General features: G+C 38.8%; 1 protein-coding gene and 1 pseudogene across 1 annotated transcript; both read left to right on the top strand.

Annotated features, from left to right (window-relative positions):
* Positions 1 to 416: 416 nt before the first annotated feature.
* npc1 (Niemann-Pick disease, type C1) lies at positions 417 to 17,416 on the top strand. Its single transcript, XM_041992289.1, has 25 exons — positions 417 to 573; positions 3,143 to 3,271; positions 3,382 to 3,488; positions 5,233 to 5,378; positions 5,673 to 5,840; positions 5,928 to 6,177; positions 6,303 to 6,385; positions 6,484 to 6,854; positions 7,040 to 7,266; positions 7,660 to 7,760; positions 9,040 to 9,142; positions 9,230 to 9,419; positions 9,651 to 9,833; positions 10,041 to 10,155; positions 10,317 to 10,444; positions 11,556 to 11,690; positions 11,824 to 11,913; positions 12,115 to 12,305; positions 12,495 to 12,610; positions 13,030 to 13,159; positions 13,326 to 13,511; positions 14,014 to 14,245; positions 15,093 to 15,206; positions 15,428 to 15,590; positions 15,692 to 17,416. The coding sequence occupies exons 1-25, from the start codon at positions 496 to 498 to the stop codon at positions 15,772 to 15,774; spliced, it is 3,819 nt and encodes a 1,272-aa protein (XP_041848223.1). The 5' UTR covers positions 417 to 495; the 3' UTR covers positions 15,775 to 17,416.
* A 756-nt stretch (positions 17,417 to 18,172) lies between these two features.
* On the top strand, positions 18,173 to 20,448 carry LOC121644434 (annotated as a pseudogene).
* The last annotated feature ends 201 nt before the right edge of the window (positions 20,449 to 20,649 follow it).

Raw genomic sequence — 20,649 nt, 5'->3', positions numbered from 1 at the left:
TATTAATAACTCCCAGAACAGCTGCTTATTCGAATTATAAGTTATTTATTTATCACAATTTTTAATCCAGATTTCTTAATAATTACTTTAAATAAAATTCTAATTTGTATTTTTTTTCTGATCATCAAGATTTTGACACAGCACATTTTTTATTTTGGTCAGTTTCTTATCACCTGTCTAAAAGAAGACACCCACCACACTGAATATTATGTAACCTAAATCTCCACTAGCTCAAATAAATTGAAACTATTTACTTCCATGTTCTTGTTTTAGCAACTCGTTGGTTAAAACAAAAAACAAGTAAAAAAAAAATCCTCTCCACGGTCCTTTGCGGTTATATGCAGTGTGTGGCTGGTATCGCAGGGTGGCAGCACTGAGACAAAAACAGTTTGTCTCCGCCCGAAAAGCAAATACTACGAGGAAGAAGAATCATCAACAAGATATGGGAAACTTTACCTGAGCTGTCAGTGCGTTTCGATCTTTTCAGTAAGAGACATGGGACCTTTAGCAGGGAGGCACGGTTTATGTGCATTTTTCCTAATAATATTCATTTCAGGAGGATATATTCGATGGGTAAGTGTAACTTACGTCCCGTGACTATTACATGACTCAGCTCCGACTACGGTAGCTATTTTGTTGTTTATCTGAGATGAGTACCGAAAGTAGATGTAGATCACTTGAGCTGCGTATCATTAGTCCTGATATAGATTTAAGACAGCCTTAGCCAGTAAATATCTTAATAGTGGTCTTAACATATAGCTAGCGTAAATGCTACCGAATAAGCTTGTTACGTTCATAAAAAGCTAACATCAAATCTTCTCTAGAGACTATTAGTGATACGGGTTGTATGTGAGAGTCGAAGCTAATGTCGAAACCGGTTTCTTATCATGAGAGAGCAAAACTACATTATGTACTCAAATGTAGCCCGGCTATGTGTCCAGGCTACAACTTTAACACAGTTAAGCTAAGTGACGCGTACAATGGAAGAATAAAGTTGAACCATAGGAAAAAATAAGCAATCCGAGTTAAATCAGGTGACTAAATTATTCAATTCACGCTACAGTAAAAGTTATGGTAACAACGCAGGTCATTCAGTTGAATTTAGACTAATCTCAATGTTAATAGATTAGCTTGAGGTTGATGTGAATTCAGACATTAAAGGTTTTCTAGTGGATGCTGCCACAAAACGCAGTTTTTACTGTAAATTGAATGTGTTTTGTATGTTCAGTGCTTGTTGTCCAAATATAATCTAAACTTTCCACGAATCTCAGGTGAATTCTGTGTTTACAGTGGGTTGGATGCTTTTCTTCTTTCTTCAATTCTTTCTGCACACAAGTTATTTCCAAAGCCATTTTGCTGTATAATAAAACAAAAATATAAATGTTTAATCATCGGGTAGCCTAACACAAAAAGTGTTCCTGTAATTACACATTTCCAATTCAAATCTGCCCTGATTATCATCATTTATTCGCTATAATCCTGACTAATCTGCTACTACTCAACTTGGTAATATTAAGGATTTGTTCAAGGAGGAAAAGGACACAAACTAAATTAGAAAAAGTATTAATGGATGGTAGATATAAAGCACATAGAACCACAACTATAAATATGTTGTAAATGATGGAGAATTACTAAACAGATCAGACTTAAAAGCAATGTCAGAGTGATCCCTGCTCCATCATTTGCTTTGATTATTGATTTGATCAGATGTAAATAATGCTCACTGGTCACATTGGCCTCTCAACCCCCGACATTGTTTACTCTCCTTTACATGATGCAATTAGGTCAGTCCACTGGATTTCACAGAGCTACCTTGAAACCTTGTTAAAATACCTTAAATGTGATTAATCATTACATTTTCTAAGATACACTATCAGTATCCCAGTCAAAAAAAAAGAAAACTTAAAAAAAAAAAAAAAAACAGAATGTTGGAATTTTAATAAATCAATTAAAAAAAATTTAAAATATAGATTTTTGTTGTTGTTGTTGTTGTTGGATACTACTCTGGGTTTGCAGACTGTTACAGAAACTTGTGAGTGAGCTTGATTCTTGTATTAGGTTAGAGGTGGAATTTCTGTTACAGGGCCACTGCAGGGTTCTGATCCTCAGTCTAGATTAAAAAAAAAAAGCTAAGTACTTTCACAGTTTATCTTACAGCAGTTCTGTATGTTGCTAATCTCCACCTACAGATATGATGACCTCTGAATTCTGTCCATGAAATTAACTAAAGCAAAGAGTAAAACTTTGTCATCTGAAAAAGTCTTGTAGAATAAGTGAATCAACTTCCCCAAGTTACTCATCCTTGCAAAGAACACGTGAGAGGACTGATGCTGAATTGACAGTTAATTTTAATATTCTTATACAAGCTTTGTTGTTGTTTGTATGTCCTTTAAGGATATATTTCAAACAAGCAGTTAAGCTGCTGTTCTGATAAAAGCTAAACCCAAGGTTTCAATAGTTTATCCTTCAAATGCTGGATTTAGAAAACAGTTTTGCAGAAGTGAAAATGATATTTTCAGACTTGCAATGTGTTAGATACTAGAAACACAGGAACTGAGGCATGATCAGGTGCTTTTATTTGTTAGAAGTAAAAACGAGAAACCTTGTGATGCTAAGATGCATTGCTGTTATCACAATTGAACAAATCCTTTTAATCAACTCAGATGGTTCTTTGTAGTCTTTGGAGGAACTCGGGATGTTTGTTAAATAAACAAGCTGTTTTATACAAATGAAAAACAAATTAAACCCTAAAGTCAAAATGTAGAGCGACTAAGTGAAATTCAAAGGCCAGTTTGGCTTTCTTTTTGAACATGTGCTGGATTTGTATTATTTGTGTGTTTCTCTCTATCTCAGAGAGGACACCGGCTCTATTGCACAGCTGATATTAAGAAGTTTAAATAATATGAAGAAAAGCAGGTGGAAATCATTGTTTCCACATGGAGGCTGCATCTATTTCTCACTTTCTGGCTGTACTTGATTTTTTTCCTTTTTAATACAACAAATCCTGATCAGGTGTTACAAAAGAAAAATAATCTAATTCCTGTGTGTTTGCCTGATTTCATGGCCTTTCGATAATCAAACCTGGACAGAAGAGTTGTATGTTGCAACCACATGATCACTGTTTTTCTTGTCTTGCTGTCAGGTTGAGGCCCAGCACTGCGTATGGTATGGTGAGTGTGGAGAATCTATAAAGGTACCTGGAAAAAAGTACAACTGTAACTACACCGGACCACCGCTCCCTCTACAGTCTGAGGGTTATCAGCTTCTCACGGTACCTTTATTTTCACTTGTTATTCCTGATACTGAAACATATCTTCTATAACATGATGTGCATTATTTTGCACTGTGGAAGAGAATCTCAAATTCTTCATTTATGTTCAGGAACTTTGTCCAGGGTATGATTACGGGAGCCGAAATCTCTGCTGCAATGCTGACCAGCTGCGCACTCTTAAAGGGAGTCTCCAGCTGCCCCTTCAGTTCCTGTCTCGGTATGCAGTTCTGTTATAACATTAACTGATGTAGCGCATGACATATTAGGAAGAAAGTTATCAGTCCCTCTCTGAATTTCTTGAAAGCAGATCTTTCAGTGCAGTCATGTGAGAAAGAAGCACATCCTCTTCCACTTTATGACATCAGAAAACAACACATAACATTGTAGACTGTCATTATTTATTTAGCAAAAGCTTAATGTTGTTATTGTGTTTAAGATTTGGTGGTGTTTATGTTTTAAATTTACTTTTGCACGGTCCAGTTTCAGACAAGTTTTAGCAGTCACTTAAATTTGTCTCCAGAAGACTTTGGTGTACAGAACTGTTTGTGTTCAACTCAATAACTGAAGGTGCTGTGGCTGCGAAACAAGCCCAAATCATTTCCCTCCCATCATGTGTTCGACAGTTGGCATGTGTTGTTTCTGCTTTTCTTTTAAGCAAATATAACTCTATGTATTACGGCAAGATATTTCCACTTTGGTCCTGTCTGTCCAATGGGCATTGTCCCAGAAGTCTTGTGGTGTGTTAAAATGAAACTTTTCAAACCTAAGCCATTCTACCACATTCTTATTAGAGATGGGAGATTTTGTCCTTGGAGCACAACCCCTCTGAACAAGCCATACTTGTTCAGTCTTTTTCTAACTGAACTAACCATCAACTTGATACATGATGCTAACTCAGATCAGTGTTCCTGGGTTTTTAGTAGTTTCTCTGAGCATTCAGTGACCTAAAGATGAGGTGAACTTACTAGAATGACTGACACCTGGCTGCATGTTTGCCACATGTGAACAGGACTCTTACTACAGAGTAATGGACTTAAAAATGTTTAGAATTTGCCTTTAAAGCACTTCCAAGATTGACAAGCAGCAACTATTGTTTTTCTAAGATCAATACTGATATCTTTCCAGATGAATTTCTCTAGATTAAGAAGAAGGCGATTCTGTTATCAGAAAGGGGACTATAATCCTCATTTATTTATTTTCTTTTATATACAAGCAGGCTGTTTAGATCGAGTGAGAGTAGATACATGAATGTCACTTGATCATGTCTAACACTTCATTTCTAACTAGGTCCTGACATACAGGGTTAAGGCTGTTGTATTTGTGATTTTTTTTAAATTGTCATCCATGCAACTTGTCTTTCCTTTGCTTATCTGAGCATGTTTTATCACAGCTTCTCTTCTCTGCTACTGCCAGAAGCAGTGACACGGGTCTTCTCCACCTGCCTCACTGTGCCAAAAAGATGAGGTTGACACAGGAAAAAAAATATCTTAACACTGAAAATATGTCAAAACATCTGCTTGTAGAAAGATGGTCACATATGCCGATGATCAGTTAATCACATGACACGGTGTAATACATTGTGTTTTGTTTTGAACGTAATCTGAAGACCTGACAAGGATCATGTTTTGTTTTCTCTTAAATGATGTCCTGATACATAAAACCCTAGATTCAACAAAGGATGTGTTTTCTTTTTCACGTGACTGTAGGTTTCAACATGCAAGACTTTGCAAGTTTCATATAATGGTTTTTGAGGTGGACTAACTTACTTAGCAAATTAGTCAGAATTGCTAAGGCTGGCATATCTTCTTATCTTTGTGGATTGGTTTATTCATCCACATCTGTTATTGCCTCAGTTTTTTCTTTCCTCTTTTAAAATTTAACTTACTTTATTATCGTGCTGTCTCTGCAAAGATCCCACCCTTTTTAATTCTGGTTTTGACACTCACCACATCTGTGTGCAGGTGTCCAGCTTGTTTCTTCAATCTGATGAACCTCTTCTGCGAGTTGACATGCAGTCCTCACCAGAGTCAGTTCATGAACGCCACACAGTTCAATGCCTCCAACGTAGTGGAAGTGCAGTACTATATTGGGAAATCATTTGCTAATGGTGAGTTCGTCATCACTACTCAATTTCGATGCAAAGCCATATTTGACTTTCTAATGAGGAAAGTGTTCAAACTTTTTGCAAAGGACACTTTGCAAAAATGCGCTGACACAGTCTGCTTGCTTAAGAAATCTGCTGAGTAAACTCTGATAGTTCCTTAACTAAACATGGAGTTACGCTTTCAGTTGAGTAATCCTGTGACTGACTAAAGGTCATAGATGCTCAATTTTTAGACAAATAGAAAAGGGGACTTTTTTAACAACAACTTTCGTTTTTCTTCATGTTTTTTTCTCTCAGCAATGTACAACGCCTGTAAGGATGTCCAGGCGCCCTCCAGCAATGTGAAGGCCTTATCGATTCTGTGTGGCAAAGATGCAAGTGACTGCAATGCAACTAACTGGATCGAGTACATGTTCAGTACAGATAATGGACAGGCTCCCTTTCCTATCAAACCAATATTCTCTGGTAATATGTTTATTTAAACATGTAATTGTAATAGTCTGTAGAGAACCTTTTCACTGTGGTTAATCAATCATGCTGTGTTTTATGTAGATATGCCGGTATCTGGTTACACTCCCATGAACAACAAAACATATAACTGCACTGAAGGCCTAGAGGATGGTTCAGGCCCCTGCTCCTGTCAGGACTGCACAGAGGCCTGTGGCCCCAAACCTGTTCCTCCTCCTATCCCACCTCCCTGGACCATCCTTGGAATGGACGCCATGGCTGTCATTATGTGGATTTCTTACATGGCCTTCTTGCTAATCTTTATGGGAGCTGTACTGGGAGCTTGGTGTTACAGGTACTGGGTTTTTTGCTTGTAAGATATACTACTAGGACCCGCATCATATGGCACATTATCACATTATCATTTTGTCCTTTTTAAATTAATATCTGACTAATTTGTGTGGTTCTCTGTGTCTGCAGGAAAAGGACTTTTCTGTCAGAGTATGGCCCAATTTTAGACAGCAACAGCCCCCTGTCTCTCAACAGTGATAATCCTGACCAAGGTACATCTATGCATGACATAGCAGTAACGAAACTGTTATTATGCTATAATAAGTAATAAAATGATTTCACACAAACTATCTTCCATTCCTTTTCCCAGGAAATGTATCATGCTGTGAAACGCTGGGTGAACGCTTTGAGAATGCCCTACAGATGCTCTTCTGCTCCTGGGGGTCCTTCTGTGTGCGGCATCCATTTCTGGTCATACTGGGCAGCCTGATACTGGTAGTGGCTTGCTCCGGAGGCCTGGTCTATATGCACATCACCACAGACCCAGTAGAGTTGTGGTCATCCCCCACAAGCCAGGCTCGACAAGACAAAAACTACTTCGACAGCCACTTTGGACCCTTCTTTAGAACTGCACAGCTCATTCTAACGACTCCCCTTACGGGCAATTTCACTTACTCTCCATATTTTGGTGGGTCAAATGTCCCGTTTGGAGCCATTTTGGGTAAAGACGTCCTGCACCAGGTGTGTCAATCAGAAAGTTTAGTTAAAAAAATAATTAGCAATGTTTCTTTATTTTAACTTTTTCATGTTTTCTCAATATTGCACATGTAATGCAACTGTGTCTTTAAAACTGTGGGTTAAAGAATTTTCCTTTTTTTTTTTTTTTTTTTTTTTGTTACTATTTTTTTCTTACATCAACCAACCAGGTGCTTGACCTGCAGCTTGACATTGAAAATCTTGTCGCCACATATGAAGGTCAAAACATCACATTGAAGGACATCTGCTTGGCTCCAATGGCCCCATATAATAACAACTGCACCATCTTAAGTGTTCTCAACTACTTCCAGAACAGTCACTCTGTGCTGGATCACTGGATTGGAGATGACTTTTTTGTCTACGATGACTTTCACAGCCACTTCCTCTACTGTGTCAGGTGATTTTTCTAAAGCTGGTAGTTTCGTTTTTTACCATTTGTATTTCCACCAAGTTGGTAATGGTTATTTTAAATTGTCGAAAATGTCTGGAAACAGCTGTGACCCCTGACACTCAGGGAGTATCTTCTTTGTGCTGCAGGCACATGCATTATCTTTAGGACTTGCAGGGAAAAAGTTTAAAATAGTACACTCAAACTTTTTCATTACTTCTTTTCTGTCATCTTGTTGTTCGTCTGTTCTTAACTATACCAGGTTAAGTTTAGATTAGATGAGATTATCATCCCTAGGGGGAATTTGCAGCGACAGATCATGACCAAACACATACAGATGAGTGGTTTGTTGTCATTGTGATTTGTGAAATTTTTATCTTGGTTTGTCTTTTCCTTCCACAGTGCACCTGCATCCCTCAACGACACAACTCTCCTCCATGATCCCTGTTTAGGCACCTTTGGTGGCCCAGTCTTCCCCTGGCTGGCACTTGGGGGTTATGATGGTAAGTGTGTTTATTCACATTGTTAAATGTTTTAACTTGAGACTGTATTGTTTAACAGAGCATTTCTGTTTTTCATTTGTAAGAGAAACTTCTGAGAGTCTAAGAATAATAGTTGTTAAACATTTAAATAGTTTTTCTAAAAGATGTGATTTATGTCTCAAAACTACTTGTACATGAGACCTATTCATGGTTAGATAGGAAGTGAGAAAAAAAATCTTTTCATATTTTTACAACAAGCATATAATGATTGTAAAATTTCTCTATTTATTATTGTAACTAAACTGACATCTTCAGGTTGTAATTGTACCACATAAATTTTTTTCTTACGAAAAACAAACAAGTATGTATTGAAGCAATTTCTTTTTATTTGTGCAGTTAAAAGTCAGCATTATTTTCAGTTATGTATTTTAAGTTTCAGTCACATATCTGTGGGGATGACCTGTCTGCATTGAAACACATTTCCTGGAAAGAAAGTGAGAAATAAACACGAAGTAAAGCTTCCCCCTCTCAGCAGAGCTCAGTCTGCTCTGATTGGTTGGTTCCTCTGGTCTGATCATCAGGAACCGCCCACAAAGGTTTAGGAAGTGTTTGATTGGACACAGCAAGGTTCCGCCTCAGCTTTCAAAGTAGCATTTGTGTTTCAAGTTTTTCTGGTCTGGACAAGTATGTAAAAAGCAAAGAGAGAATTGACAAATTTTATTTTTATGTCCCAAACACAGACATGGCCTCCGTTATGTCTCCTCTTAGTTGATATACATCTCACGTTTATAGTTTTAGCCATCACCATGTTGGTATTTATTAGAGACTTTGCATTATTGAGCAAAAAACCCACAGACAAACTGAAATAAGTATTAATCTCTGGGTACATTAGGTACAATGTTTTTGTTAAATACTAGAGTTTATGGGAAGTATTATGCAAATCATAAAAACACATATTACTGCTTATTAATTATCTTGTGTGTAATTTAATTAGATTTTAACTGATCTTGTTTTTTTTTTTGTAAAATGGCTTGAGACGACGTCCATTGTGAAAATGTACAATACAGCTAAAATTAAAATGAGGTGATACATAAAATGTGATTTCACAGGTTTGTTTAGGGATGTTTGGGATTCTTTTACCATTATTATTATTTTTTTTTGCAAATCAGTGAAAAATCTGGTTTATCTGTTCAGCAGCAGCATTAAGCTCAATCAGCATATTTAAAATGGTTAAGAATTAAGGAGGTTTGGGCGATAGATTTTACACTGAATCCATTTTTGTATTTTTTTTACATTACAGACACAAACTACAACAATGCCACTGCTCTCGTCATCACCTTTCCACTCAACAACTACCTGAACGACTCCGTCAGAATGGGCAAAGTGCTTGCGTGGGAGAAAGAGTGAGACAATGACCAATCAACACGAAGCAGAAGTCTCAGCACGTGGTGTCGTCTTTGTGTGATAACTGTATTTTGTGTGCATTTCAGATTCATCAGGTTTATGAAGGACTACAAGAACCCCAACCTGACCATCGCCTTTAGTGCAGAGAGGAGTGTTGAAGATGAAATTGACAGAGAGAGCAACAGTGACATCAGCACTATCGTGATCAGTTATGCCATCATGTTCATCTACATCTCCCTGGCACTGGGTCACATCCACAGCTTCGGAAGGCTCATGGTAACAGATGAAACTCTGACTCAGTGAACATTCTTTTTCAGTGCGTCTGTGCATTTTTTTCATTATTTGGCGTTAGTTCATTCAAACCTTAAATAGTTTTATACATTACACAATGTAGCCTGTCAAATTTTATTTTGATCCAAAAAATTGGAACAACATGAGTCACACATCTTTTACTCATGCAGGAAGGAAATAGAAGATGACTGATCCTGTGTGTTTTTATCTGTACAGGTGGACTCTAAGATTTCTCTGGGTATAGCAGGTATCCTGATTGTGCTGAGCTCTGTGTCTTCCTCATTGGGAATCTTCAGCTATGCTGGCATTCCGCTTACATTAATCGTCATCGAGGTCATTCCCTTCCTGGTGCTGGCTGTTGGAGTCGACAACATCTTTATAATAGTGCAGACATACCAGGTAAACTCGTTAGCACCTGTCTATTAAACTGGTAGTGATTAATTCCTCAGTGGTTTGTCATGTAGTTTAGTTTTCAAATACACCTTTAATTAATTTACTTAAGCCATGAGATTGATTTGAGAGGATATTTAAATTTTAAGTTAATAAACTTTTTCCTCTTTTGACACTATCCAGCTAAAACTGCTATTTTTTTGCATTCCTAAACAGAGGGATGAACGGATGCCACAGGAAGAACTTCACCACCAGATTGGTCGTATTCTTGGAGACATAGCCCCCAGCATGTTTCTCTCCTCCTTCTCGGAGACAGTGGCCTTCTTCCTTGGTAATATTTATGAGTTAAAATTTACTCTACACACTCGCATTGTGTGGATTAAGCTCTGAGATGTACACTTTAAATTAGAAAGCATCAACTTGGTGATTGACACGGCTAAAAGTGTCCTGGTAAGGCAGAATCAGATAAACTTGTTGTTTTTCTCTTTTCAGGTGCCCTGTCGAACATGCCTGCAGTGAGGACTTTCTCTTTGTTTGCTGGCCTTGCTGTTTTTATTGATTTCCTGTTGCAGATCAGTTGCTTTGTCAGCTTGCTTGGCCTGGATGCCAGAAGACAGGAGGTGAGACTGAAGGAAATGGTGACATCTGTGAGCACTTATAAAGCATAAACCTGAAAGGGAGCACATCCCTGTGCAGTGTCATTTAAATGGTATATTATCTCTGGTAGTCTCGGCCTGGTTCACACGAAACATGTTATTCAGCATCTGAGGCAAATACAGTTTTGGTGTAATTTGAACAAAGTATGTTCTTCCAAACTTAAAAGTTCTGTCCCAAAGACTCAGAGTGCTGTTTGTCTTGGACCTGATTGAAAGAGGTTGGCATTATGCCGGTACTGCTGTTTGGGCTTTCAGAGAAACTCTGATTTCCACCAAAAACCCCTATGCCTGAACCCAAGCCTGAACACTTGCCCATCTGTTTTTCAGAGATGAATTACACAAGCAGCACTTCCTTGTAGTGTGTTATTTTAGGACCGCAGCCACTATGCCTTTGATTTTTCTTTATCTTCCAATTTCTGCTGCAGCTGTTTCTTTCTCAGCTGACTTATTTGTTAACCAGTTTCCTGTATCTTTTTCTGTATTTTTGCCTATTCACATTAAGCTCATATTAGTTCCTCTGACAGTTCTTGTCATAATGCAGAACCCAACCCTTAGCTCCAAAACTGAGAAAGCTCTGGTTTTTTGGGTCATTTTGTAACACTGTTTATACACTGAAGCTAAATAAAAACACAAGCGTATTTCCTTTTGTTGCAGTGATGATCTATTTTTGGATGTTCTTTAAAAGAAATCCTGTCAATTTGTAAATAAAACGATCACTGAATATTGATATAATTTTAGTTGCTTTAACATTTTAGTGAAGAAATGAAAGTATGTTCTCTGTTCTGGTGTCAATGGAAGCTTCATTCAATTCAGGTCCGCTTTATTTGTATAGTGTCAATTCACAATAGGCATCTGAAGGCAGGTGTTCACAAACTGTGGGTTACCAGAAGTGGATTTCCTTTCAGATTAACACCTTGAGGTTTAAAGCCCATGAATCACTGTGTATAATTTAACCACATGTTCTCTGGTGGATCTGCGTATCCTCACTATTTTTCAGTTCGCTGATTGTAAGACAAAGCGTGAGCAGCTGTTTAGCACACACTTCTCAAATATTGCTTTCTGTTGGGTTTTAAAGGGAAATCGATTTGACATCTGCTGCTGTGTGAAGCTGCCAGAGGGTCAGGAAGTCAAAACACATGGCTTCCTTTTCCGTTTTTTCAAGAAAATCTATGCACCATTCATTCTCAAAGAGTGGGTGCGACCGATCGTTGTAAGTACTTTAGTCACACTTCCACATATATCTGTTGCTTAACTTGCTTTGGACTTAATCAAGTAGAATTTAGTTGTATTTTTGTCATTTTTGTTTTTTGGTTTGCCTGTAATGATCATGTTCTGCTTAACAGGTGGCAGTGTTTGTAGGCGTTCTGTCCTTCAGCATAGCTGTGGTAAATAAAGTGGAAATTGGACTGGACCAGAAGTTATCCATGCCTGATGTGAGTATTGACATTTCTATCAAAATTATTTGTATGTGGTTATTTCTGGAATGTTTTAAAGAAATTTGGGCAAAGTGGATAAGTGATACTTGGGGACTGATGTAATAACACTTGCTGGGAATATGAATGAACTGCCTGTAAAGTGATTATATTAGACACAAAATGTACAGTTTAAACTCTTGTGTTTGTCTCTCCACATAGGACTCATATGTTCTTAACTACTTCAAGAACCTGAGCGAGTATCTTCACACTGGTGCTCCTGTGTACTTTGTGGTAGAAGACGGTCTTAACTACAGTAGCCCAGAAGGCCAGAATGTCGTGTGTGGAGGAGTGGGCTGTAACAACGACTCCCTTGTTCAGCAAGTCTACGCTGCCTCACTTATCAGCAACTAGTAAGTCAGAGCAACGAGCAAAGGAAAAACCAAAAAAACTAGAAAACCTGCTTGAAATTGTAAGTGGCATCTCACATGGCAACCTAAACTTTACATAAGACAGTTAGTTATAAAGGGATAAAAAGTCTTATCTAATGTTATCTTGTCATTAGATGATCTATTCAGTTTCAATCTTTGTTTTTCTCTTAGCACAACCATTGCCTACACACCATCCTCCTGGCTGGACGACTACTTTGACTGGGTAAAGCCTCAGTCAACCTGCTGTCGGTACTACAATACCACCGGGGCCTTCTGCAATGCTTCTGGTAAATTTTCTTGTGTTTTAAGGGCATTGAACACTTGTCACATAGTACTAATATGCCATCCCCACAAATAAACTATTTAACCAGTCCTTCTCTTCAGTTCTTCATTTATGAAATATGTTCAACAGCATTGTTTGGCAAATTCCTGCAAAAATTGCAAATAAAAATACAAAAACAAGTTAAATGTAGTTAAGGCTAATACATATGACTATGAACACGGTGTCTCAGTGATATTTGACGTGAAGTTAACATTCTTGCACAATGGAAAATTACATGTAAGAAATGTAACCCCAAAGATGTGTTGCTTTGGTATGCGAAGACTTTTGAAAACAAATTTTTTTTCAGTGTAGTTTTTTTGTCAGGGAAAATATGAATTTATCTTAAATCCTAATGATTGGTAAAAATATTCCTCTGTTTTCCAGTGGTGAACACATCCTGCGTATCCTGCCGGCCTTTGACTCCCAGTGGAAAGCAGAGGCCTGTTGGAGAGGAATTTATGCATTTTCTACCCATGTTCCTATCAGACAATCCCAACCCCAAGTGTGGTAAAGGGTAATAATCTTTTGAGATTTTCATTCAGGCATATTGTATGCTATTAAAACTGTGTACTTTCTGTAGTTCTGTGTGTTTAAAGAATCCCATCACTGTGTACAGGTTCTGGTTTGAATTGTAATTCTCCACTTCTTTTATCCCTTTCATGTCATTAATGCTCCTCTAGCGGCCATGCAGCTTATGCCACAGCAGTTGATCTATATCCCAACAACAAAGGCGTTGGAGCCACATACTTCATGACTTTCCACACCATCCTCAAGGAGTCCCCAGACTTTATAGATGCTTTGAAAATGGCTCGAAATCTGGCTCACAATATCAGTCAGTCTATGGACCACAGAGTTTTTGCATACAGGTGAGTATGCTTGTATTATTGTACTCTTAAAAATAAATATATAGTTGTACACCAGAGTGAGTCTTAATTTGCATGTTTCCAGTTTCAGCAGCAGTTTTAGAGTTTAGTAGCTCTGGCTGATGTTTTTCTCATTTTGTACTAAAGGTTCAAAGATATCAGAAGGAAAAAGTAGGTCACAGATAAGAACACAGCAAAGATAACATCATAAATGGCAATGCAGCTCATGTTCGACCTGAACTACTGCATCAGTGTTCCTCTCTCTTGCATCCTCTATAATGAAAAAAAAATGGTCCAATATTAATGTGCAACTACAGATTTTAAGGTAGAACTCAAAACTCAACAAGGAAGTCATTTTTGGATTTAAAATATTCACTATGTCTAAAAAAAAAATGGACATGTTTGTTTTTGGCTTGTTGAGGAGAAATTTGAGTAAAAACTTTTTCCTACATATGTTAAAGATTAACCCCATCCTGTTCTCTATACACATTCTCCTCTCTTTCAGTGTCTTCTATGTGTTTTATGAGCAATACCTCACCATTGCTTATGACACAGCTCTGAACCTCAGTGTGTCACTGGGGGCCATATTTGTGGTGACAACAGTGTTGCTGGGCTTCGAGCTGTGGTCAGCAGTACTGGTCAGCATTACGATTGCCATGATCTTGGTCAACATGTTTGGCGTCATGTATCTTTGGGACATCAGCCTCAACGCGGTATCTCTCGTGAATCTGGTCATGGTAAGCAACTATACTTGACTCAAAGTTGAGTTGGAGCCATTTATTTTTGCTGTGATTGCTATTTAGGATGATTCAACAGGAAATCGAATTGCTTTGGTTAGAGAATACCACAGTGTTGCTTCATTTCAGCCTGTTTTATCAAAAGAAAAGAACAAAAGCTGAAAGACAGATATGAGTTGGAAATATAAACTACAGATCAAGTCCTTTTAGGCTACTTTCAATACAAAATGATGAAATCAGCAGTTTTATAGTTTTATAGTTTTTTTTTTTTTTTTTTTTTTTTTCCCCTCCTTCCTGACTGGATCCAGTCACATGCAAAGTTATAAATATCAGGGCTGCATCTGGTCAGCTTCGTAAAGGACTCTCGTGGACAGGTGCAGATGATAAAATTATGTCACAGAGGACCTGTTCATAAGTGGAAATGGAAACCAATGGAAAATTTAAATTGCCTTTAAATCTAAGATTTTCTTTTCGTATTCTTTAAGCTACCATTGGGCACTGATAATGTATTTATTTTATTAGTTAGTTCCAGGAACCTAAACCTATTATTAATTGAAGCAGTTCTAAAATAATTGATAACATTACCAGACTTTAACAACATGTCTGTTTTCTTTTACATATTGGAAGTCTTGTGTAGTCCTGTGTTGACATTCTGTCTGCTTGTTTGAGGGACTTTGTTCTTACAATGTCAGTGGCTGCAGTCATGTTGTCCTGTACTTTGTTGTCATAATGGTTAATGTAATATTTTCTTTGTGACACCTATAAAATAATCAGCAGAAAGAAAAGACAGACATCAGCTGAATTTTCAGGTTCACAATGCTGATGTGCTTCCTGTCCTTCGTTGCAGAGCTGTGGTATTTCAGTGGAGTTCTGCAGTCATATCGTGCGAGCTTTTTCCATCAGTGTGAAGAAGACCCGAGTGGAACGAGCTGAGGAGGCTCTGGCTCATATGGGCAGCTCTGTAAGTTCCAATTGACTCATTATTAAATCTACAACTGGAAACCATGTACATAAGTACAACATTTATGTCAGAAATGTGATTTTAGGATGACTGTAGTGTAGATTGCAGTGTTTTAAAAGAAAAAATGGCAGGGCAGCAATGTTAACACTAAGCAAAGCAATGAAAAAGGCAAAGATTTAATGACTTTTTGTAGTTACTTACTCTTGATCCTGTTCTCACAGGTGTTCAGTGGGATTACATTAACAAAGTTTGGAGGTATCTTAATCTTGGCACTTTCCAAGTCGCAGATCTTCCAGGTTTTCTACTTTAGGATGTACTTGGCCATCGTACTGCTGGGAGCGACGCATGGCCTCATCTTCCTTCCTGTTTTACTAAGCTATATAGGTTGGTAATTTTACACAATAAAGGAAAAACCACATTCAAGTTAAGGCATAAATAAAATACTGTTTTACATTAATTGTAATACATTTTGAATCTTTCTATAGGCCCGTCGGTGAACAAGGCTAAAGTGCTTGCTGCTAACATGCGCTACGCTGGCACTGAAAGGGAACATCTCCTCAACTACTAAAAGGCTGTGTGGGACAGTCAACAATGAACTAACTATACTTCAGCAAAGGACTGTGTGTGAGTGTCGGACCAAGCTGCTTCTGTCGTCACTGACACACTAATCATCATTGCCACTACTATGCATGGATCTAACTCAGGAGTATACCTCGGAATGAGTGTGCCAGAGGCTTTTCAGAGGATTTTCTAAAAGAGGCTTTGGACCCCCACCACCTCCTCTTCCTTTGTCAACTTTAGTCTATGGTACAAGCATGACTTCAGTATCTGAAGCATGAACAACATACCACAAAACAGAGCGAATGGGATGTACATTTCCCCCGGCATCCACTGACAGGAGTCCATTCAGAATGGTATGAGCTACGTCATTTGGGAAAATTCAAAAGGGTAAAACTGGTCCTTTTATTTTATTTTATTTTTATAATTTCTTTTTAAATATGTAAATGTACAGACCAGGGAGTAATGTGTGCGGAGGGGGTTAGACTTTTGTATTTCTTTTTGATATAAAACATTCATTGAGTGAAACGGCTAACAAAAAACAGTAACAGCATCACAGACCCTTACATACCTGGCATTACCATGAATCCTACCCTGAGCTTTTGTCTGTATACAGTATTTTAAAACAGGTCAGTTAACAGTGCATGCTTCTACATGGCTTCCTACCTTTCCTGAATAAATTTATTTCAACTATTTGCATTTAACAGTTATAAATTTCCTTTTTAGATCACATTAATTTATCTTTAGTGTCTTTTTTTTTTTTAGCTGTGAGCTGGACTAGATTTTTGGATCAATTTTCAGTGTCAAAATGCTTATAAATGCCAGGTGTAAAAGGTGCTGTGATGCTAATAGTTTTTACGTTGAAGTTTATCTGAGGCATTTTAAAGTTACTGAAACAAAGAAAAAAACGAGGCGAAGAGACAAACCTTTGCATATTACTGTCAAACAAACAAAAAACTTACACAGGACTCTCTTCAATTTGTTCAGTGGTCAATTGTAATGTATTCGTACATAATGTCATATATTTTATTGCATAATAGTACAGTCCTGAGGTTATCTTTTCTTTGCATTTAAATATTGTTTTTTAAACTATTAATACTGTATTACCGTGTGCTGCTGTCATTAACCCACTTCTAGTTTTCTGCCAGAAGTCCCTTTGAAAGTAACACTTCATTTAAGTATAAAATAAACAGGATTTTATCTTGTTTTCCACCTACATCACCTTTATCCTCTCTGAGATTGTAGCTGTTGGATTTGTTTTGGCATCATCAAGGAGACGTGCACCCACAGGTTTACCATGAGATGATCTCAACATTTTAATGATTGTACAGTCTACAGAAACAGTAAATCATTCTGTGGTTTTGTGGTGCATTTTTTTTCTTCATAATTAAGTTTTTTCCTTTTTTTTTGCCAAGGGTAGGGGGTGGGGGTATAAGAAATAGTTGTGTCAAAGAAGAGTTTTAAAACCTGGATATGAAAATTGCTTACTGTGCTTGTTACAGTAACAGTGCTGTGCATTGACAAATCATATCTGATACTGAAAAAATTTCTTTTTGGAAAAGCAGATGCATTGGATATTTTAGGTTTTAACTATTTTAACTCATGTTATATTCTAAAGGTTGTACCTCTGAATAAATTTTGTCTTACACTTACCTTAGCTCTGACTTGGAGTGTTTCTGCCTGGGAGGATAAAAACAGAGTAAAATGTTTGGTAACTGTTTATTTATCCAGTGTATTACAACTTGCAGTACACAGTAGCTGACCACAGAGTGGCGCTTGAATCCATTCTCCGAGTGCCATCAGCATTGTGATCTTAGTAATGTAGTAGGGCTGACCCAATTTTTGTGATATCAAGAGAAGCGTCCTTGCAGTGTTTTTTACTTGAATGGATATGTTTTCTGCAGGGCTCCAGTGTTAAAATTACATCAGCAGCTATTTATTTACTTAAATCATCAGAGCTGAGCTGGCTGTTCTTCGTGTACATTGGCAGCATTTGGATATTAACCCCTACTCTTGTGAAACCATCACTCACATCCCATTCCAAATCTACTGCCAAGACGAAAGCTGTGTACTCCCTCTGCACTTGTGTTGTTGTGACTGTCTGCTCAACTCTATTGTCACACAAACCTGCAGTCCATGATTTATTTATCCGCTGCCCTGTGAGAGCGTGGACTGTCCTTTGAGTGCAGCTGTGAGATTAAAATATTAATTTCCTCTGCAGGTCTGTTGTGCTGTCTACAGAGGACAATATACAGGTTGTCAGAGTACTATTATGTAATAAGTGCAAGGCACCTCTCTCACTAGTCTCTGACCTCACTTCATCTTCCATTATAGGACAGACAGGCTGCACAGCAAGGGTATACTAGTTTAATGATGCATTAAAAACTAATGGAGTAAAGAAATAACCAAAAGAGAAAGACTCCAAGGAGATCAGGCAGTTTAGAATCATCTTGTTGCTCAGTGTTGAGGGAAAGGTTTTCTTCAGCATTGTTGATAAGTGGCTGGCTGACTTCTTCCTCAAGAAAGGATATATTGACATCTCAGTGCAGAAAGGAGGCATTCCTGGTATGCCAGGGTGTGTCGAGCATACAGGTGTGGTTACACAGCTCTTCAGAGATGAAAGGGAGAACAAGGGAGATCTAGTGGTTCTCTGGCTAGATCTGGCAATGTCTATGGCCCAATGCCCCATAAGCTGATAATGGGAAATACTGGAGAGGCACCATGTTGCCTCAGCAGTAAGAGACCTCATTCTGGGTTATTACAGCAAGTTCTGTTCTATTTCCATTTACAGTTATTTAGCAGATGCTTTTCTCCAAAGTGACTTGCATCTGGGAGTAAGAACAACACAAGCAAGAAATCAAACAGAAGGGGACATAATTAAATGGTAGTCAGACTGCTGTGAGTCCAGTTGGACACAGGTTTTGTTGTGTAGTGCTGGAGGCAATGCATTGTTTTTTAGAGTTTAGGCAGAGACTCTCAGCAGGTTCAGTAACATCTGAGTGGCACACATTTGAGGTCGGATTCATCACGGGTTGCACCATCACAGTGATCCTGTTTTCCTTGGCTATGAACATGCTGGTAAGATATGCTGAGCCAGAGTACAGAGGCCCTAAATCTAGATCTGGGATTTGGCAACCTCCAATTCGCACCTTTATGGACAACCTGACAGTGACTACTGAGTCTGTGCTTGGAGGAAGATGGATCTTCAACAGGCTGGAAAAACTGATGGGTTGAGCAAGGATGTCATTTAAGCTATCAAAGTCAAGATCCTTGGTTCTGAGAAGTTCAGGTTTTTGATCTCAGGCACACCAATTCCTACCTTTTCAGAAGAGCCTGTGAAGAGCCTTGGGAAATTCTTCGACAGCAGCCTCAGGGATACAGCCTTCATTAAGAACACCTGTGAAGAGCTAGAGGGTTGGCTGAAAACTATCAACAGGACAGGACTACCAGCTGCCAGCCGTTACCTGAAGAGATGGTTGGGCCTACCACAGAGCTTAATTAACATTGCTCTCTATGGAAATGCCTGCAAGCTGTCACTCCCTCTCAAGTCCATTGAGGAGGAGCTCAAGGTCTTGCGCATTAGAGAGGTGTTGCAGCTCTGGGAATCAAAAGACCCAAAAGTCTCAGGGGCTGGGGATGTAGTTAAGACTGACAGGAAGAGGAGAGCAGAGGTAGCAGTGGAGCAGGTAGAATCCTGTTTGTGGCATGGAGTCTTGGTGGGGAGTGTGGCCAGAGGAAGAGCAGGGCTAGGAGCCATTCCATTCCCCCGCTACGACAGAGTTTGGAGGGAGGAGCAAAGGCAACTGGTCTAGGATGCAGTGAGAGCAGCTGTGGAGGTGGAGAGGTCCAGCAGAACAGTGGAGATGACAGAGCAAGGTGCCTGGACTAGATGTGAACAAGTTGTAGAGAAGAAAATCATATGGACTGTCCTCTGGCAGGCAGAGCCACACCATATCAAGTTCATTGTCCAGGGTGTCTATTATGTTCTTCTGCTGGTGTTTGGCAGACACATCATCATGCCCACTTTGCAAGAGGACGGAAACCCCAGAGCATATATTGAACTGCTGCCCAAAAGCTTTGGGTGAAGGCAGATACCGCTAGCATCATGACCAAATGCTACAGATCATTGCAGACAGCATCTGTGGCGCTATTGCCACCTGTCGAAGGTCCAAACCTAGTAAGCACACCATCAGCTTCTTCAGAGCTGGAGAGAAGCCACCAACAACATCTAGAGAAACATCAGGACTTCTCAACACTGTACAGGCAGCTGACAGTGGACCTGGACCTAGGCAAGCAACTCAAGTTTCCCCAGTATGTTGCTAAGACTACTCTCAGACCTGACATCATTTTGGTGTCAGAGTCAACAAGGAATGTTGTCATGCTGGAGCTCACCATGCCAGAGGAAGGAGAATGGAGGAGGCCTTTGAGTGGAAGAGGGACAAGTAGCAGAACCTTGTCAGCGACTGCCACAGACGAGGCTGGAAGGCTAGGTGCTTACCTGTGGAGGTTGGATGCAGAAGCTTTGCAGGACAGTCCCTGTGGAGGGCCTATACTGCACTTGGCATCACTGGCAAAAGAAAGGAAGATGCCATGTCTTAACAGCACAGAGGCAGCAGAAAAACCCTCTTGGTGGCTCTCGATAAAGAGAGCTGGTCCGTGGAGGAGCTGCCAGGGCACATGCTGAGACCTGATCAACCTTGGCTGGGTTGCCTGAGGGAGGGTGTCTGATGTTCAAGAGACCCAAAACACCCAGTGATCTAAAGATACATCACTAATGATGTGCTCTGGGTTTGCATCAGAAGATGTATCATCAAAAAAAAAAAACCAAACAAAAAATATATATATATATATATATATATATATATATATATATAACATGTTGCTT

This window comes from Melanotaenia boesemani, chromosome 8, assembly GCF_017639745.1.
Source record: "Melanotaenia boesemani isolate fMelBoe1 chromosome 8, fMelBoe1.pri, whole genome shotgun sequence".
Lineage (NCBI taxonomy): Eukaryota > Metazoa > Chordata > Actinopteri > Atheriniformes > Melanotaeniidae > Melanotaenia > Melanotaenia boesemani.
This window is presented reverse-complemented; position numbering and strand designations above follow the sequence as displayed.

Excerpts from the sequence above, each read along its gene's own strand:
- npc1 (XM_041992289.1), top strand. The coding sequence starts at position 496 with ATGGGACCTTTAGCAGGGAGGCACGGTTTATGTGCATTTTTCCTAATA. Across the intron at positions 7,267-7,659 it reads CACTTCCTCTACTGTGTCAG|TGCACCTGCATCCCTCAACG; the intron begins GTGATTTTTCTA and ends TTCCTTCCACAG. Across the intron at positions 9,143-9,229 it reads GTGCTTGCGTGGGAGAAAGA|ATTCATCAGGTTTATGAAGG; the intron begins GTGAGACAATGA and ends TGTGCATTTCAG.